General features: G+C 38.1%; 3 protein-coding genes across 4 annotated transcripts in view; 1 reads left to right on the top strand and 2 right to left on the bottom strand.

Moving 5' to 3' along the window:
* The first annotated feature begins 2056 nt into the window (after window positions 1–2056).
* Window positions 2057–3112, top strand: LOC113291772 (F-box/LRR-repeat protein 12-like). The gene has a single exon (XM_026541268.1). It carries the CDS (start codon window positions 2057–2059, stop codon window positions 3110–3112), a length of 1056 nt encoding a protein of 351 aa, XP_026397053.1.
* Window positions 3113–3787: 675 nt separating this feature from the next.
* On the bottom strand, window positions 3788–7453 carry LOC113290046 (50S ribosomal protein L17-like). Its single transcript, XM_026539550.1, has 7 exons — window positions 7316–7453; window positions 6431–6478; window positions 6263–6317; window positions 6008–6058; window positions 4638–4729; window positions 4472–4549; window positions 3788–4214 (listed from the first exon to the last, which is right to left on the bottom strand). The coding sequence occupies exons 2-7, from the start codon at window positions 6475–6477 to the stop codon at window positions 4064–4066; spliced, it is 474 nt and encodes a 157-aa protein (XP_026395335.1). The 5' UTR covers window position 6478; window positions 7316–7453; the 3' UTR covers window positions 3788–4063.
* Window positions 7454–7615: 162 nt separating this feature from the next.
* Window positions 7616–12774, bottom strand: part of LOC113290044 (chaperonin 60 subunit alpha 2, chloroplastic-like) — a 6805-nt gene continuing 1646 nt past the window's right edge. Inside the window, exons 3-9 of one of the 2 annotated variants that reach the window (XM_026539548.1) lie at window positions 12194–12315; window positions 11886–12093; window positions 11614–11759; window positions 10816–11122; window positions 10096–10346; window positions 8881–9081; window positions 7616–8297 (exon numbers count right to left, since the gene is read on the bottom strand). In XM_026539548.1, the coding sequence (XP_026395333.1) occupies window positions 8010–8297; window positions 8881–9081; window positions 10096–10346; window positions 10816–11122; window positions 11614–11759; window positions 11886–12093; window positions 12194–12315 (1523 nt within the window). In that variant the 3' untranslated portion in view covers window positions 7616–8009. Of the gene's footprint in view, window positions 8298–8880; window positions 9082–10095; window positions 10347–10815; window positions 11123–11613; window positions 11760–11885; window positions 12094–12193; window positions 12327–12774 lie in introns of both variants that reach the window. The other variant, XM_026539549.1, reaches the window with a different exon arrangement.

Raw genomic sequence — 12774 nt, 5'->3', positions numbered from 1 at the left:
GGGAGTTTAATGTATTTTGAATCTTGGGGATTTTGAGGGAGTGTAAGAAAGTATTGAGAGTTTGAGAGAGTTTGGTGTGTTGAGTGTAGGTAGTTTGAGAGACTCTCCCAAAATCTCTACTTTTTTGAGAGATTTGGAGTGAGGCAAAAATACACTATAAACTCCCTAGAACTCCCCAGAACTCCCTAAAAAAAAACAAACTCCCTATCATTCTAATTTTTACCACTAACAGGGAGTTTAAGAGTTTCTTTCAAACTCCCCCACGACTAACGGGGTTTTCTAGGGAGTTGGGAAGACTCTTCTAAACTCTCCCACGACTAACGGGGATTTTAAGAGACTCCCTCGAACTCCCTCACGACTAACGGGAAAAAACACAACTATACCCAACTCCCCCAACTCCCTTGAGGACTAACACCCTGTAAGTTTATCACAAACAAACGATGAAGCATGATCCACATAAACGAAAATGTCAGAAAATAATGAAACAACCGATTGGTGACGCACCACCCCATCAAAGAAAGTTGCAAAGAAAATGTAGGTGTTCAAACGGATTACAGCCCAATACAAAAGGCACAACAGTGACGCAGCACTACAAAAGGTCCAATCACTCGTTCGGTGGAATCGACCCCGAGCTCCCCTTCTTAGCCGCAAGATCGGCCCGGTTCTCGATAAATGCCTTCACGCCATCCTTCACTTTCGCCGCGAGCTCGTTATTATACCTCTCCCTCTCCGCAGCAAGTTGAAGGGTCAATTGAGTCGAAGCAGCCTCAGCAGTAGCCACTTTCTCCAGCAATTGCATCTCATTCGTCTTTAGCTGAGCAGTCTCCTTCTCCGAAGAATACACCTTTCCTTGCTCGACTGCAAATATAAAGAAAACAGATCAGCACTACGACAATATCACGAGTAACACCGGGGCAGCATAATGTACGCATAAACACCTTCAAATAAAGGCAAAACTACTTTAAGGGTATCCTCGGACTTGAGCAGGCTACTTTCAAGAACAGAAATCTTCCAAGTTAATTCATTATAGTTCTGCTCGTTAAACTCATTGGTGGGGAAATACTTTTTATGATCACTCCAACTAGCCTTCTGTCGATTGTGAGCTAACTGAAGACCTGACAACTGAGCTTGAGTCCATTCCAACTCCTGAGACACTTGCACCATGTTTGTTTACTCCTGACTCATCTGAGTCGTCTGGATCTGAATCATCTGGATCTGAGTGAAATCACCTGACTCATCTGGATCTGAGTCGATATGTTTGTTTTGAGTGAGATCTGACTCATCTGACTCGGAAATAAGTGAGTCAGTGGTTTGGTCCCATGAGTCAGGGGTATTTTGTTACCTGACTCAAATGAGTCCGAGTCAGGGGTTATGTCTGAGTCAGAAGTCGAGTCAGATCTGACTCAAAATGAAAAACAAACGGTCTGACTGCTGACTCGGTCCGAGTCAGGGGTTGACTCAGATTCAGACGCCGAGTCAGCTGCAAACAAACAAGTTCTTGGTCGAATCTTCGAGACCTCACTTGCTCGGTGACATCCCTTTCCTTCAAAAGTCGCTTACGATCAACGTGCAGATCTCTGATTTGAAGCCGCAGCCGATCACACTGACTTTCCAAGGAATCGGCCAACAATCCCTTATCAGCAGCGAATAACAAAATTAACTCGGCTGGCTGGCGCAACAGTAAAATCTTAGTTTTATCCTTCTCCTCATTCCACATACCAAACAGCACTTCAGGATTAATATCATCGCCTCTGAGGATGAACTTCTACTTGGTATCGGATCTTGCCGGCCCTCTATATGCCCGGGACACTACAAGTTCCCTGTGCGGTCTAAACTTGTCTTCTAGTCAATACAACAAAAGTGCTGGACTAATTCGTGCACCAAAGGACTTGCACCCTAACACGACTCAATGAACAGAAACCATTCCTCGTAACTTATTAAAGAACTCGTTGGGACTACTTCTGCAATCTCTATCCATCCCTCTTGCGTCAGAAGAACACACAGATAGAGTAATCATCTTTAGCTCTAGCAAATCGTTTTTTTTTTTTTTTTTGCGATGAGTTTATCATGCAATGACGATTACAACCAAGGGTTGGGTAAGCACCGAGAAAGAGAGGATGGTGGTGGTGATGACCGTCCGTCCAAAATCCGCAGAACCTCATCTGTTATTACAGACCTCCCCGGTGACTGTCTGAACCTTATATTCAAGTGCCTAGGAACTAGAGATGATTATAGAAAAACTGTACAGGATCGTAACTCGTTTGGATTGACTTGTCGTCAGTGGCTTCATATCCAGAACAACAATCATAAATCCTTATGGTATCGAAGTAGTCACGAGTATGCAAGAAGTGTTAGATTTGATGAAAGTTTTCCCATTATTCTTTCTAAACTGATGACTCGATTCCAACACCTTAAATATTTGTCTCTAAAGAAGTGCCCGGAGATGACAGATTTTGTTACATTGAAGTCTCAATTCCTTGAATCCCAAGTTCAGTATCTGTGCTTAGACTACTGCTCTCATTATTTAGATACCGAGTTGTCTTTAATGTTTTCTTGGTTCCCTCATTTGACGGATGTAAGCTTGAAATCTTCTCATGCTACTGATACAAGTTTAGAAGCTCTGGCAAAATGTTGTTTATCCTTAGAGTCGGTTAACCTCTCATTTTGTGGCTCAATTACTGATTCAGGAATAAGTTTTCTCTTGCAAAACTGTCGCAAACTGCGTTCGCTTTGCGTTGAATCTTGCAGCAGCATAACAGGTATTGGCTTTGTTGAGTGTCCAAAGACATTAATCCATCTTGTAGCAGGCGGGTGCAAACTTACACCAGAGGGGATTACTGCAATTGTTAGTGGTGGTGGGCTTGAAGAACTATTTCTCTCAACGCCTTATGTATTGGCTGAGGTTGGAGAAGGACCTATAAATACCGAAGCAATTATGACGATTTCAAAAGGTTGCCCTTTACTAAAAATCCTGAATCTATCAGATTGTGAGGAGATAGAGCTTCAAGGATGGGAAGCTATTAGTAGAAATTGCAAAGATTTGGTGCTTCTTAACGTGTATGGGTGCACAAAGTTATGTGATTCAGGGTTGCAAGCTTTGTGTAATGGCTGAGACAAGCTTCAGAGATTATATGTAGATGGTGAGAATCGTTGCAGCAAGTCTGCTCTTGAGGATTTCAAGCGCAAAAAACCTGGGGTGTTGATTCATCTCCATGATATTTATGCTGAAATGACTATGCCCGAAATGAAGAATGTGAAAAACAATAAAACTAAAGAATGAGTACTGCATTTTGTTTATCGCTCTTTAATTCAACCGTTATATTCTATTTTTTATCCTTCAGTTTTAAAATCCTGTGGAACAACTTTGAGTTTGCTATTGCTGAGAAGTGAGAACTATGTGTCTATTTCCTGAAATGAGTTTGATATTTGAATGAATTTGCCGTGCGTTGTTTATCTGTTTACACAAAGATTTTTGTACTGCAATTTAAATTAGGATTCCTATTGTTGTTCTGATACTTCTGAATATAGACTTGAGCAACAAATGGAGCCAGCAGCCAAGACTAATTTGCTCATCAGCTGGCTAATGCACACCTACTTCAGCAAGTCATGCCTTGTTGGATGGTTGGTTGCCTTGTAGCAGTTTGATAGTCTCCTGACATAAATTTCTATGTTGTTCGTGAATGACAGTTTGGCATAGTCAACATTTTGGGTACAGAATAATTTGTTCATATTTGTCATTCACATATTCTGCTCAGCATGCCTTGCAATATATACTTTAGTGCAGTTGCGCCAATTAAACTTGTTTACTTGCTTATTTTAATGATAAAACCTCCAGTTGTGCTACCCAATAACACCCTGCTTATAGTGATTGCCCTGTATATATAAAAACTAATTCCTTGTGTATGTTCTCAAGTCTGTGACGCAGTAAATAAGATGTCAGAATCAAGAGAGAAAAAATCAAAATAAACATTAAGCTCTAAATTTCCTCATAACGGAAGAAAATTGATGACATTGAAGAGATCAGAATACAAATCCAAAATGTGAGCTTCACGAAGATCTAACTTCAAATGTCAGCTCGGGAGTTCTCATCCTCCTTCGGGGGTGCAAACTGCCTGGTATGCCGGGACCTTGTCCATGGATCCATGGGAAGTCTTTGAGGTGGTTGAGGAGTTGGAGGTTTCGCCTGTCTCAGTTCATTTTCTCTGTCAACAAACCTATAAGAATAACAAAGAACAGTGGAAGAGTGCTGGTGTCAGCTCATACAATACACCCTCTATTGCTTGAACTCAAATTCTCTATTTTACAGGAAATTTCAGAAGATATTAGAAAAGTCTAAACTAATCAATTTGGAGATACCCTCGGCACCGCCCCAGGATCATCTATGAGTTGACCCAGGAAATACCAGGTAAAGACCGAGTATCTCTACAATTTGGCAAAGACTGCACGAAAATCCATAGAAACCAAAACTTACTCAATATATGCCATTTCTGCAGAATCCCCTACTCGAATGCGCGTCCGAAGCAATCTAGTATATCCACCTTCCCTATTTCTGTTTATACAGTAATCTCCAGATAAGCTTATGAAAAGATTAACAATCAAGATAACAAAGAACAAATACCAATTGAGGAAAAGCTTACCTGTAGCGATATTTCAATTCTGTAAATAACTTGTGAAGGACATCATCTCCTCGCACGAAGGCAGCTGCCTGCCTTGCAGCAGCAAGAGTACCCTAGATTGGGGAAGGAAAAAAAATTCAGACGGGATAGCACTAAAGTTCACAAACATAAAGTTCATTAACCTGGCTTAATGTTCAGATAGTTCAACCCCTCTAACAAGGTTACATGTAGACGTAATTGTTAATCAGCATATTCCAATAAACTTTGGAGCTATATTATTATTTAATATGCAAGTTTCAAAACAAGATCGAGATAAACGAAGGTTCTAAACCTTAGTTATGAACAAATTCCAGAAAGCTTTGAGCCTAACTTATGAACTTAAGTTAAGCTTTGAGCCTAACTTATGAACTCACTCTATCCACTTAACTTGAAGTATCAGCTATCACCAGAAGTAGTGAGAAAAAAAATAACGAGGGTTTAGATGAAAAACAGAAAAGCTATGTAAAGCAATTGGACTTTCCGTAAATTCTACAGGGACAACTTGCGGAATCCAAAATACAAGATGATAAGCCTTTTCATATAACCTCAAACAAGCGCATGGTTGTGGATGAGGTCTACCATCCAGATGAAAAATAGAAACGCATTAATGCAATTGAAGAGAGACTGGTTTTCTTGTAAATTCTACAAAAGCAACTTACAGAACTCAGAGCATATGCCATATGATAAACGTTTTCCATGTAACGTCAAGAAATGCACACATTTTAGATGAGTTCTACTGTCCAAACCAAATCTGGTAAGTTTTATAAAATGATAGAAAAGCGGCCTTCCTTTTCGTAAATTTAATAAGAGCAACTTAAAGAACCCAAAGCACATAATAATAAGCCTTTTCCATAACCTCAATACAAGCACATTGTATGGATGAGTTTTACCATCCGGCACAAATCTGTTAAGTCTTATAACCTAAAAAGCCTCTATAATGTATGCTGGTGTCCAAGAAAGATACAATGTGTCTAACACGATCACTTAGAAAAAGGTCGTTACTTGTTAGTAAGAGATCTGGAGCCCTGGACTAGTTTAGTTACTGTGGTAGAACCTGCACTAAGCTTAGGAGAGAGAACTGAGAAGTAAAACAGTTGGGTTTAGATGGGAAAGTGCTACCAGAGTGATGTGTGCTCAGCTAGGACAACGAGAATGATTCAGGGTTGTTCTAGATTTATGACTTATTTCACTTTTCATGCTTACAGAACAAATATTGAATACAATAAGGTGCAGAACTGCATGGAAAGATATACAAATTAAAAAACATGTCTGTTGAATGTATATAACAACGAAAACGTAGCAAAAGTAGGAATGGATGAAACAAATTATCTATGGATGTAGATCATAAAAACCTCTTTCCCAAGTTTCACCATGTTATCTGCAAGACATCGAATTTCTTTTGCCTGAAATATAAAAAAGCAGTTAATCCCTCATTTGTACCAATACAAAGAGTCGCTGGTACCAATACAAAGAGTCGCTGAGCCAGTAAAAGAAAATAGTAACAAATTAATGTCTGGCGAGGAATAGTAACTCTATGCATCTACTCTAAAAATTTTGCAAACCATTAGAGCCTTTCAAAAATGAAAAGACACAATGTAAATCAATACCTTGGCCACTGTAGTTTCTATGCGCTCATGCTTCACCAGCTGAGAAACCATTGTTCTAAAGAAATACTCCAACGAAAACCACAAATAGTTTAATAGCGAAAAGTTGTAAACTTTAACAAGCAAGAGTAAGGAGTATATTGTACGAAGAGCTGTTGCTGTAGATGATACCTTAGCATAGACATTCTATGACCAGTAGGTCGATTGAGCTTTCTCATCCTAGGGGTAGAACAAACAACCATTACGTGACATCAGTTGTACGTTAAAAAAATAAAAGGTACTTTCAATCAATAAACAAGACATTGAAATCTTAACAAGTATATCCTTAAATATCAAATGAAACATAAAAGTAAGTCTACGAGGATGAAGAAATTAAATGAAATGATGGAACAAATTAAGGAATCAAGTTGAAAAAATTAGAGTTAGCATTGGAATAAGTTTGTTGACACTCTCCGCCAAATAGAATTATAGAACCCAACTTCAATTTAGACTCCTCCAGGTATTAGGAGATATGTTTACCTTGCCGTTTCACCAGGCAATTCATGATTTAGTAATTTTTCACTTAGATATTGTTTTCATTTTCAAGATTGTTGTTGATAGGTGATTCTAGGACTTGATCGAAGAACAGAGACCTCACCCTACATTCATACAGATGCATTTCTACGATTGCAAAGCGAATAAAAAAGTTGAAATGAAATGTATTCAAGGTGTTTATCCTGTTCCTATATTCAACCTAAAAGATTCAACTGAGGCTAATCCATTGCGGAAGAAAAATAAAAATTTAGAAATTAGAAATTAGGGCAAATACAGAAAATGAGTCTGAATTCTTAAATGAATAATAACTGAGAAATTGGGTACAGTATCCCATAGCTTAAACTTGAGATCAACTAAACCCAAATTCATAACTCTATCAAAATTAACCCAGCCATAGTTTTGATTATCCAAGCAAATTCTATTACGAAAAATAGAATCAACACTTGTAACACGAGAAGAAATCAAATCTACGAAGTTGTTTATAAAACTCGACCGAGAGAGAGAGAGACGGAGATTTTGTACCTTGTTCTTTTTTTTAGGGTTCAGGAATCGAACTTCAGGGTGGTGATGGGAGATCAGGAGAGCAAGAGAGGAGAAGGGTTTAAGGCTTTAAGCTTCTTTTTACTTTGAAATATTAAGACCCTTGATGTTCACAGGGCCGTGATCTTGTTTACGGGCCGTAATTTTTGAACTTCTTTTCGTTTGTTTTAAGCACACGTCTGTGCCACGTCATTTCACAAGGGTCTCGAAAAATTTTGAATCTGAAAAAGCAACCGAAAAGTCTAGATACACTTCGGTTTTTTCACCAAGATTTGCACCGACTGAAACAGAAGGCGGGTGATATCTTTTATTTTTTGTTACAGCTTACAAATCAGAGTATTATATCAATGGAAAATTACAACTTCTGTTGTCCAGTAAAAAAAAATTTACACCTGAATCTAAAGGGGAGCAAAATAAAACAACATACTGTCAAAATTGGTTGCCTAATATCTAAAATATGCGATTAAAGCCTGAGAGTCTGGAAGTCCAAACCCAATGCCAACATGTCTCTGCATTTTAATTTTGATTCTCTTCTGCTTAAAATTAAGTCAACATTTCCCTTGGCCCTGCGGAAACAAACAGCGACGAGAGCGTATGTTGGATTTCAAAATCACCAGGGTTCTTTACTTTCTAAACCATTTATATACTTTCATCTCCTGAATTTCTGCTGCTTCTTTCAAGGAGATATCCCAGGGAGAAGAGGAACAGTTGACTTGGGCTGCTTTACTTTCTCAACCAAAACAGCTTGGGTCAGAAGGAGCACACCAGCAATTGATGCTGCATTTTGTAGTGCACATCTCGAGACTCTACAAGGGTCGATCACTCCTGCATCTAGTAGATTTTCGTACTTATTTGTCATGGCATTGTACCCAACCTCCCACTCGCAAGCCAGAAGCTTTTGTACAACAGTTGATCCATCTACTCCCGCATTATTTGCAATTGATGACGCTGGTACAAGAAGAGCCTGTAAAACAATAGGTTTAACAAAGCATGAAATCAGTTCTATCTGTAGCATTCTTTGCGATTTAGACAAGAAGAACATTACAAAGCACTTCAAAACTTCCATGTACCAGTGCAACACATGGCTATATTGGGCCTATAAGACTCGACTCGAGGCTTGTTCAATTCTCTATTTTTTTGACTTTTACATGGATGGTCTTTTTCTATTTAGAGCATCTATATTTTGCCAGTGGACATATAGTGTGATAAACGACCAACTTCTATAATGGCTCAAAGTTGCCAGTGGAAATTCCTTATCCTACAGTGGTTAGTACTGCAGATTCGTGGGTGGGCACATGCTGTCTTCAACACTCATAGAAAGTCAGGACGTTTTTCTCGAACTTACAACATCATTAAACTTAAACTAAATTAGTTCAAGAAAGACTGAACTTCCAAATTCTAGCAGAACATCATTTAAGCTTTGGAGATAGTTTGACGATCATTAACGATATGAATGAGGAAGTTAACAAAAAGAACAGTAGTCCATTGGATCATCTAATGTGAGGCCTGACAAATAAAAATTAACAGACACGAGACAGGAATAGTACCTTTTCAATGATATCGGCTCCAATTCGTTCTTCTGGGTCTTCTATCGAGTTCTTTATTTCAGGAATATACTTCGTTAAATGAACGTAGGTGGCCCCACCGCCAGGAGCTATACCTTCATCCATGGCAGCAAAAGTGGAATTTTTTGCGTCCTCAATTCTAAGTTTCCTCTCTTCAAGTTCTACTTCGGTGTGTGCTCCCACCTGAATGCCATTTGCATATCTTCAGTTTTCACAGCAAGACTGACAAATCAAGTTATCTATTATATATAAACTCTCAGAAGGCTAACATCCATGATTTAAAACTCAGAAGCCAACTGAGTAAGAGGCACCATTTTTTTTCCGAAGTCATTTGATATGCCAAAGATGAAACATTCAAGTCGAATATATGCATATAACAGGATATAAGAGTACTGGATTAAAGATGGGAAAATAACATAACCGAACCTAACATAAACTGGCTGAGATACCTGTTATATTGTCAATGAACTTAAAGAGAACACGTAAAAGATCAGAGAAAAATAATCTTTGTCAAGAAAAGAATACAAATGGACTCACGTTAAAAGTTTAGAACAGTTGGTTAAGTACGTAAAATTGGGGTGTCTACAGTAAGATGAGTGATATGAACCATAAGCATAGAAAGATAAGGATCTTTGTTTGCTTTTGAGATAGTCATAGGCATATACTGATGACCCCCTAAAAAATTCAGTAGAAAGATGGGTTTCTTTTTTCTGTATTGTATTACAAATTTGGAGTACAAATAAGACAACCTTTTGATGCTGAATTTCTAGGGTTTCCCAAACGCACGTCTTGCTCATGTGATATTACACACTATACTTGCTAGATTTGTGTATGTAGCTTTTCAGAGTTAATTATTCAAGGCTGTGTCTGAGTAAAGACCAAATGAACTAGCTTTGACGTTATCCAAATCAATCTCTTCGAAAAAATAATTTTAAATGTTGAACTAGTGACTATAAATCGGATAAAGAGGACACTGAATAGACTATAACCTTAGCTGCTGTTGTGGGTTAACTTTTCATGATTTGCCGGTTAAAGTATCATGTAGTGCCGTGCTTGGCAAATATCTACAGATCTTGATTTTCCTATTTAGGAGTTTGTGCCAATGGGAATGTTAGAGATACATCCTACTAAACACAAAAAGACAACATATCAATATCAAATACTAGAACCAAGGAAACTTGAGCATTCAGAAGTTACCTTGATCACAGCAACACCACCTGACAGCTTTGCAATTCTTTCAGAGAGCTTCCTTGAGAGGTAGGAATTGTCTGTTTCAGCTACGTCCTTCTTTAACTGCGCAATTCTTGCTCGGAGTTCAGCTTTAGTGGTAGGATCAGCAACAATAGTCGTCGAATTACTTGTTATTGTTATCTTTTGAGCAACACCAAGCTGATCAGAGGTTGCATCTTCCAGTGAGAAGCCCAATTCACCAGCAAGAAAATCAGCACCTGTTTTAGTTATACACAATCAATTCGTACAGATCATTTTGTTAGAGCATAGAAGAATTACAAAAAAGACATGGAGACTTAAGCCAGGGAAGGTAATTTATATTTTGTAAGCAAGAGTATCAGGACGTAGTGGTGTTCAAAAGTAGGCAATGTGTAAAAAAGAAAAAGAAAAAAAAAATGAATAATTGATGGGATCTGTCTTTGAAAACTCCATCCGTGTCATACTGAAAACACCTGATTTGGGAAGGAATTTCAAAATACACCCCCACAACTGATGGAAATCTTTTTACCATACTTCGGTACACTTCTCTTTTGATAATTTCTGCTGGGCTGCAATATATTCAGACAACTTATGTTTTTACGCAAACTCTAACAAATTTTAAAAAGAGATGCAAACTCATTGTGATATGAATTCCCAAGTACAGTTCACAAAATCCTGAAAACGATAGTGCACGAAATGTAGATTCACCTGTCATTAGAGCAATATCTTGCAAAATAGCTTTCTTTCCTTCATGAAATCCTGGACACTTGATTGCAGCGGCATTAGTAATGCCTCGTGATTTGTTCATGACCAGGGTTGCCAGCACTTCATGCTTAATATCCTCTGCAATAATCAACAGTGGAACTCCTAACTGAGTCGTCTTTTCTAGCAAGGGAATAATTTCTTTGATGCTGGTAATCTTTTGATCAGTTACTAGAACTCTTGCATTGTCAAATACGATAGTCGACTGATCCGGCTTTGTAATAAATTTGGGTGACATATAGCCCTTGTCAATCTAAAGGCAAAGAAATAGATTAGAATGAAAAAATTGAGCGGAATAAATGGAACCCAAAAGGTTCACCACAAGAAGATGAACCAAAAAGCTTAGAAGGAACATGATCTGAGGTGCATAAAATTAGTCCGCCTCTTGCCATAGTCAACAAGAAGTTGATCATTAAGTTAGACAAACCAGTAAGCCATGGCTGAATCATAGCCAATTAAAGCCGTGGCGGCATGTATATACCATTAAGCTATTGGTACTAGTTCTACTGACCCCATTATCAAAGGCACACCTCAGAATTGAGCCAAACACAAGAAATAACTCTCTGACCACATACAAACATTACTAGAGGTCATAATGTCTAAATCACATATGTGAACAAATGGCAATACGACTAATAATATCAATATATTTGGGCGGCATGAACCATCCAGATTATATGTGTCTCCGGTACTGTAGACACCGGATTATATATTTGCTTTGTAATTAAGTATTTGAAGAAATACCTTCATCCCTTCTTCAAATACAATAGTAGTTTCAAATGACGAAGAAGACTCGATGGAGATGATTCCATCACGTCCAATCTTGTCTATCGCATCAGCAATTAGATTACCGACAAAGTCATCATTTCCAGCAGAAATTGATGCCACAGCTGGATAACAAATGAAATTATATAAGCAAAACGTAGAAAGGGAAGAAAATGAGATCAGAATGTGTACCAAGCTTTCTTCATGTGGAAGTGTCATATAAGGGAAATGCAAGTAAATATAAGTGTCACCTTTTATATCTTCTCTCCCATTTACAGGCCTACATTTAACCTTCAACACTCTGACCAGTTCTTGCACGGTCTTCTCCATCCCTCTCTTCAGGGATACGGGATTAGCCCCAGAAGCAATAGCTGACAGCCCAAACCTAAGCATTTCTCTGGCTAAAATTATAGCAGTGGTGGTTCCATCACCTGCTAAATCATTTGTCTTCTTTGCAACCTACAGCAAGTAGACAACTTCAAACTAAATACCTATTAGAAAAATGATGTTATTCTAGGTAGAATGCGCAACCTATTTAATCAAGGGAAGTTTGAACAACCTCTTGGATAAGCATCGCTCCTGCATTTTCAATGGCATCTGGAAGCTCGATGGCCTGAGCAATTGTTACTCCATCATTAACAATTTTCAGCGTTCCGGGTCCATCAAGAATTACGTTTCTCCCTGCAGTACATCTAATGACCAATTTATTCATTTCAAAATCAAGCACATTTGTACATACGGTACAGAGAACCAAACAAAAATGATAAAAGGCTGACAAGCTAAAGCGCTAACTCAAATCAAGCTATACATGAAGTAGCAAGTTTTCAAAACCTATGCAATGACATAGTAAATCATAATAACAAAATATATATACAGAAGGGAACGACATAATAAGTTATCGGTTTTAGTAGCATCCATGGTTTATAACTGTTTCATACTCAATTCCACTAGAAATAAGGAACTTGTTAAAGTTCGCGATAATCTAGAGCTTAGACACGCCCAACTTGTTTAACAGAAGCATGTGTGATTATTTTGCTTATTTATGTGGTTACTGCTTATCCTAATCAGACACATAATTCTACTCTTGCTGGTAAGTTTGAGCATAAACCTAACTATTAAAAAAAAAAAAAAAAAAAAAAA

This window comes from Papaver somniferum, chromosome 6 (assembly GCF_003573695.1).
Source record: "Papaver somniferum cultivar HN1 chromosome 6, ASM357369v1, whole genome shotgun sequence".
Lineage (NCBI taxonomy): Eukaryota > Viridiplantae > Streptophyta > Magnoliopsida > Ranunculales > Papaveraceae > Papaver > Papaver somniferum.
This window is presented reverse-complemented; position numbering and strand designations above follow the sequence as displayed.

Excerpts from the sequence above, each read along its gene's own strand:
- LOC113290046 (XM_026539550.1), bottom strand. The coding sequence starts at position 6,477 with ATGAGAAAGCTCAATCGACCTACTGGTCATAGAATGTCTATGCTAAG. Across the intron at positions 6,318-6,430 it reads CATAGAATGTCTATGCTAAG|AACAATGGTTTCTCAGCTGG; the intron begins GTATCATCTACA and ends GTATTTCTTTAG. Across the intron at positions 4,550-4,637 it reads GAATTGAAATATCGCTACAG|AAATAGGGAAGGTGGATATA; the intron begins GTAAGCTTTTCC and ends CTGTATAAACAG.
- LOC113291772 (XM_026541268.1), top strand. The coding sequence starts at position 2,057 with ATGAGTTTATCATGCAATGACGATTACAACCAAGGGTTGGGTAAGCAC.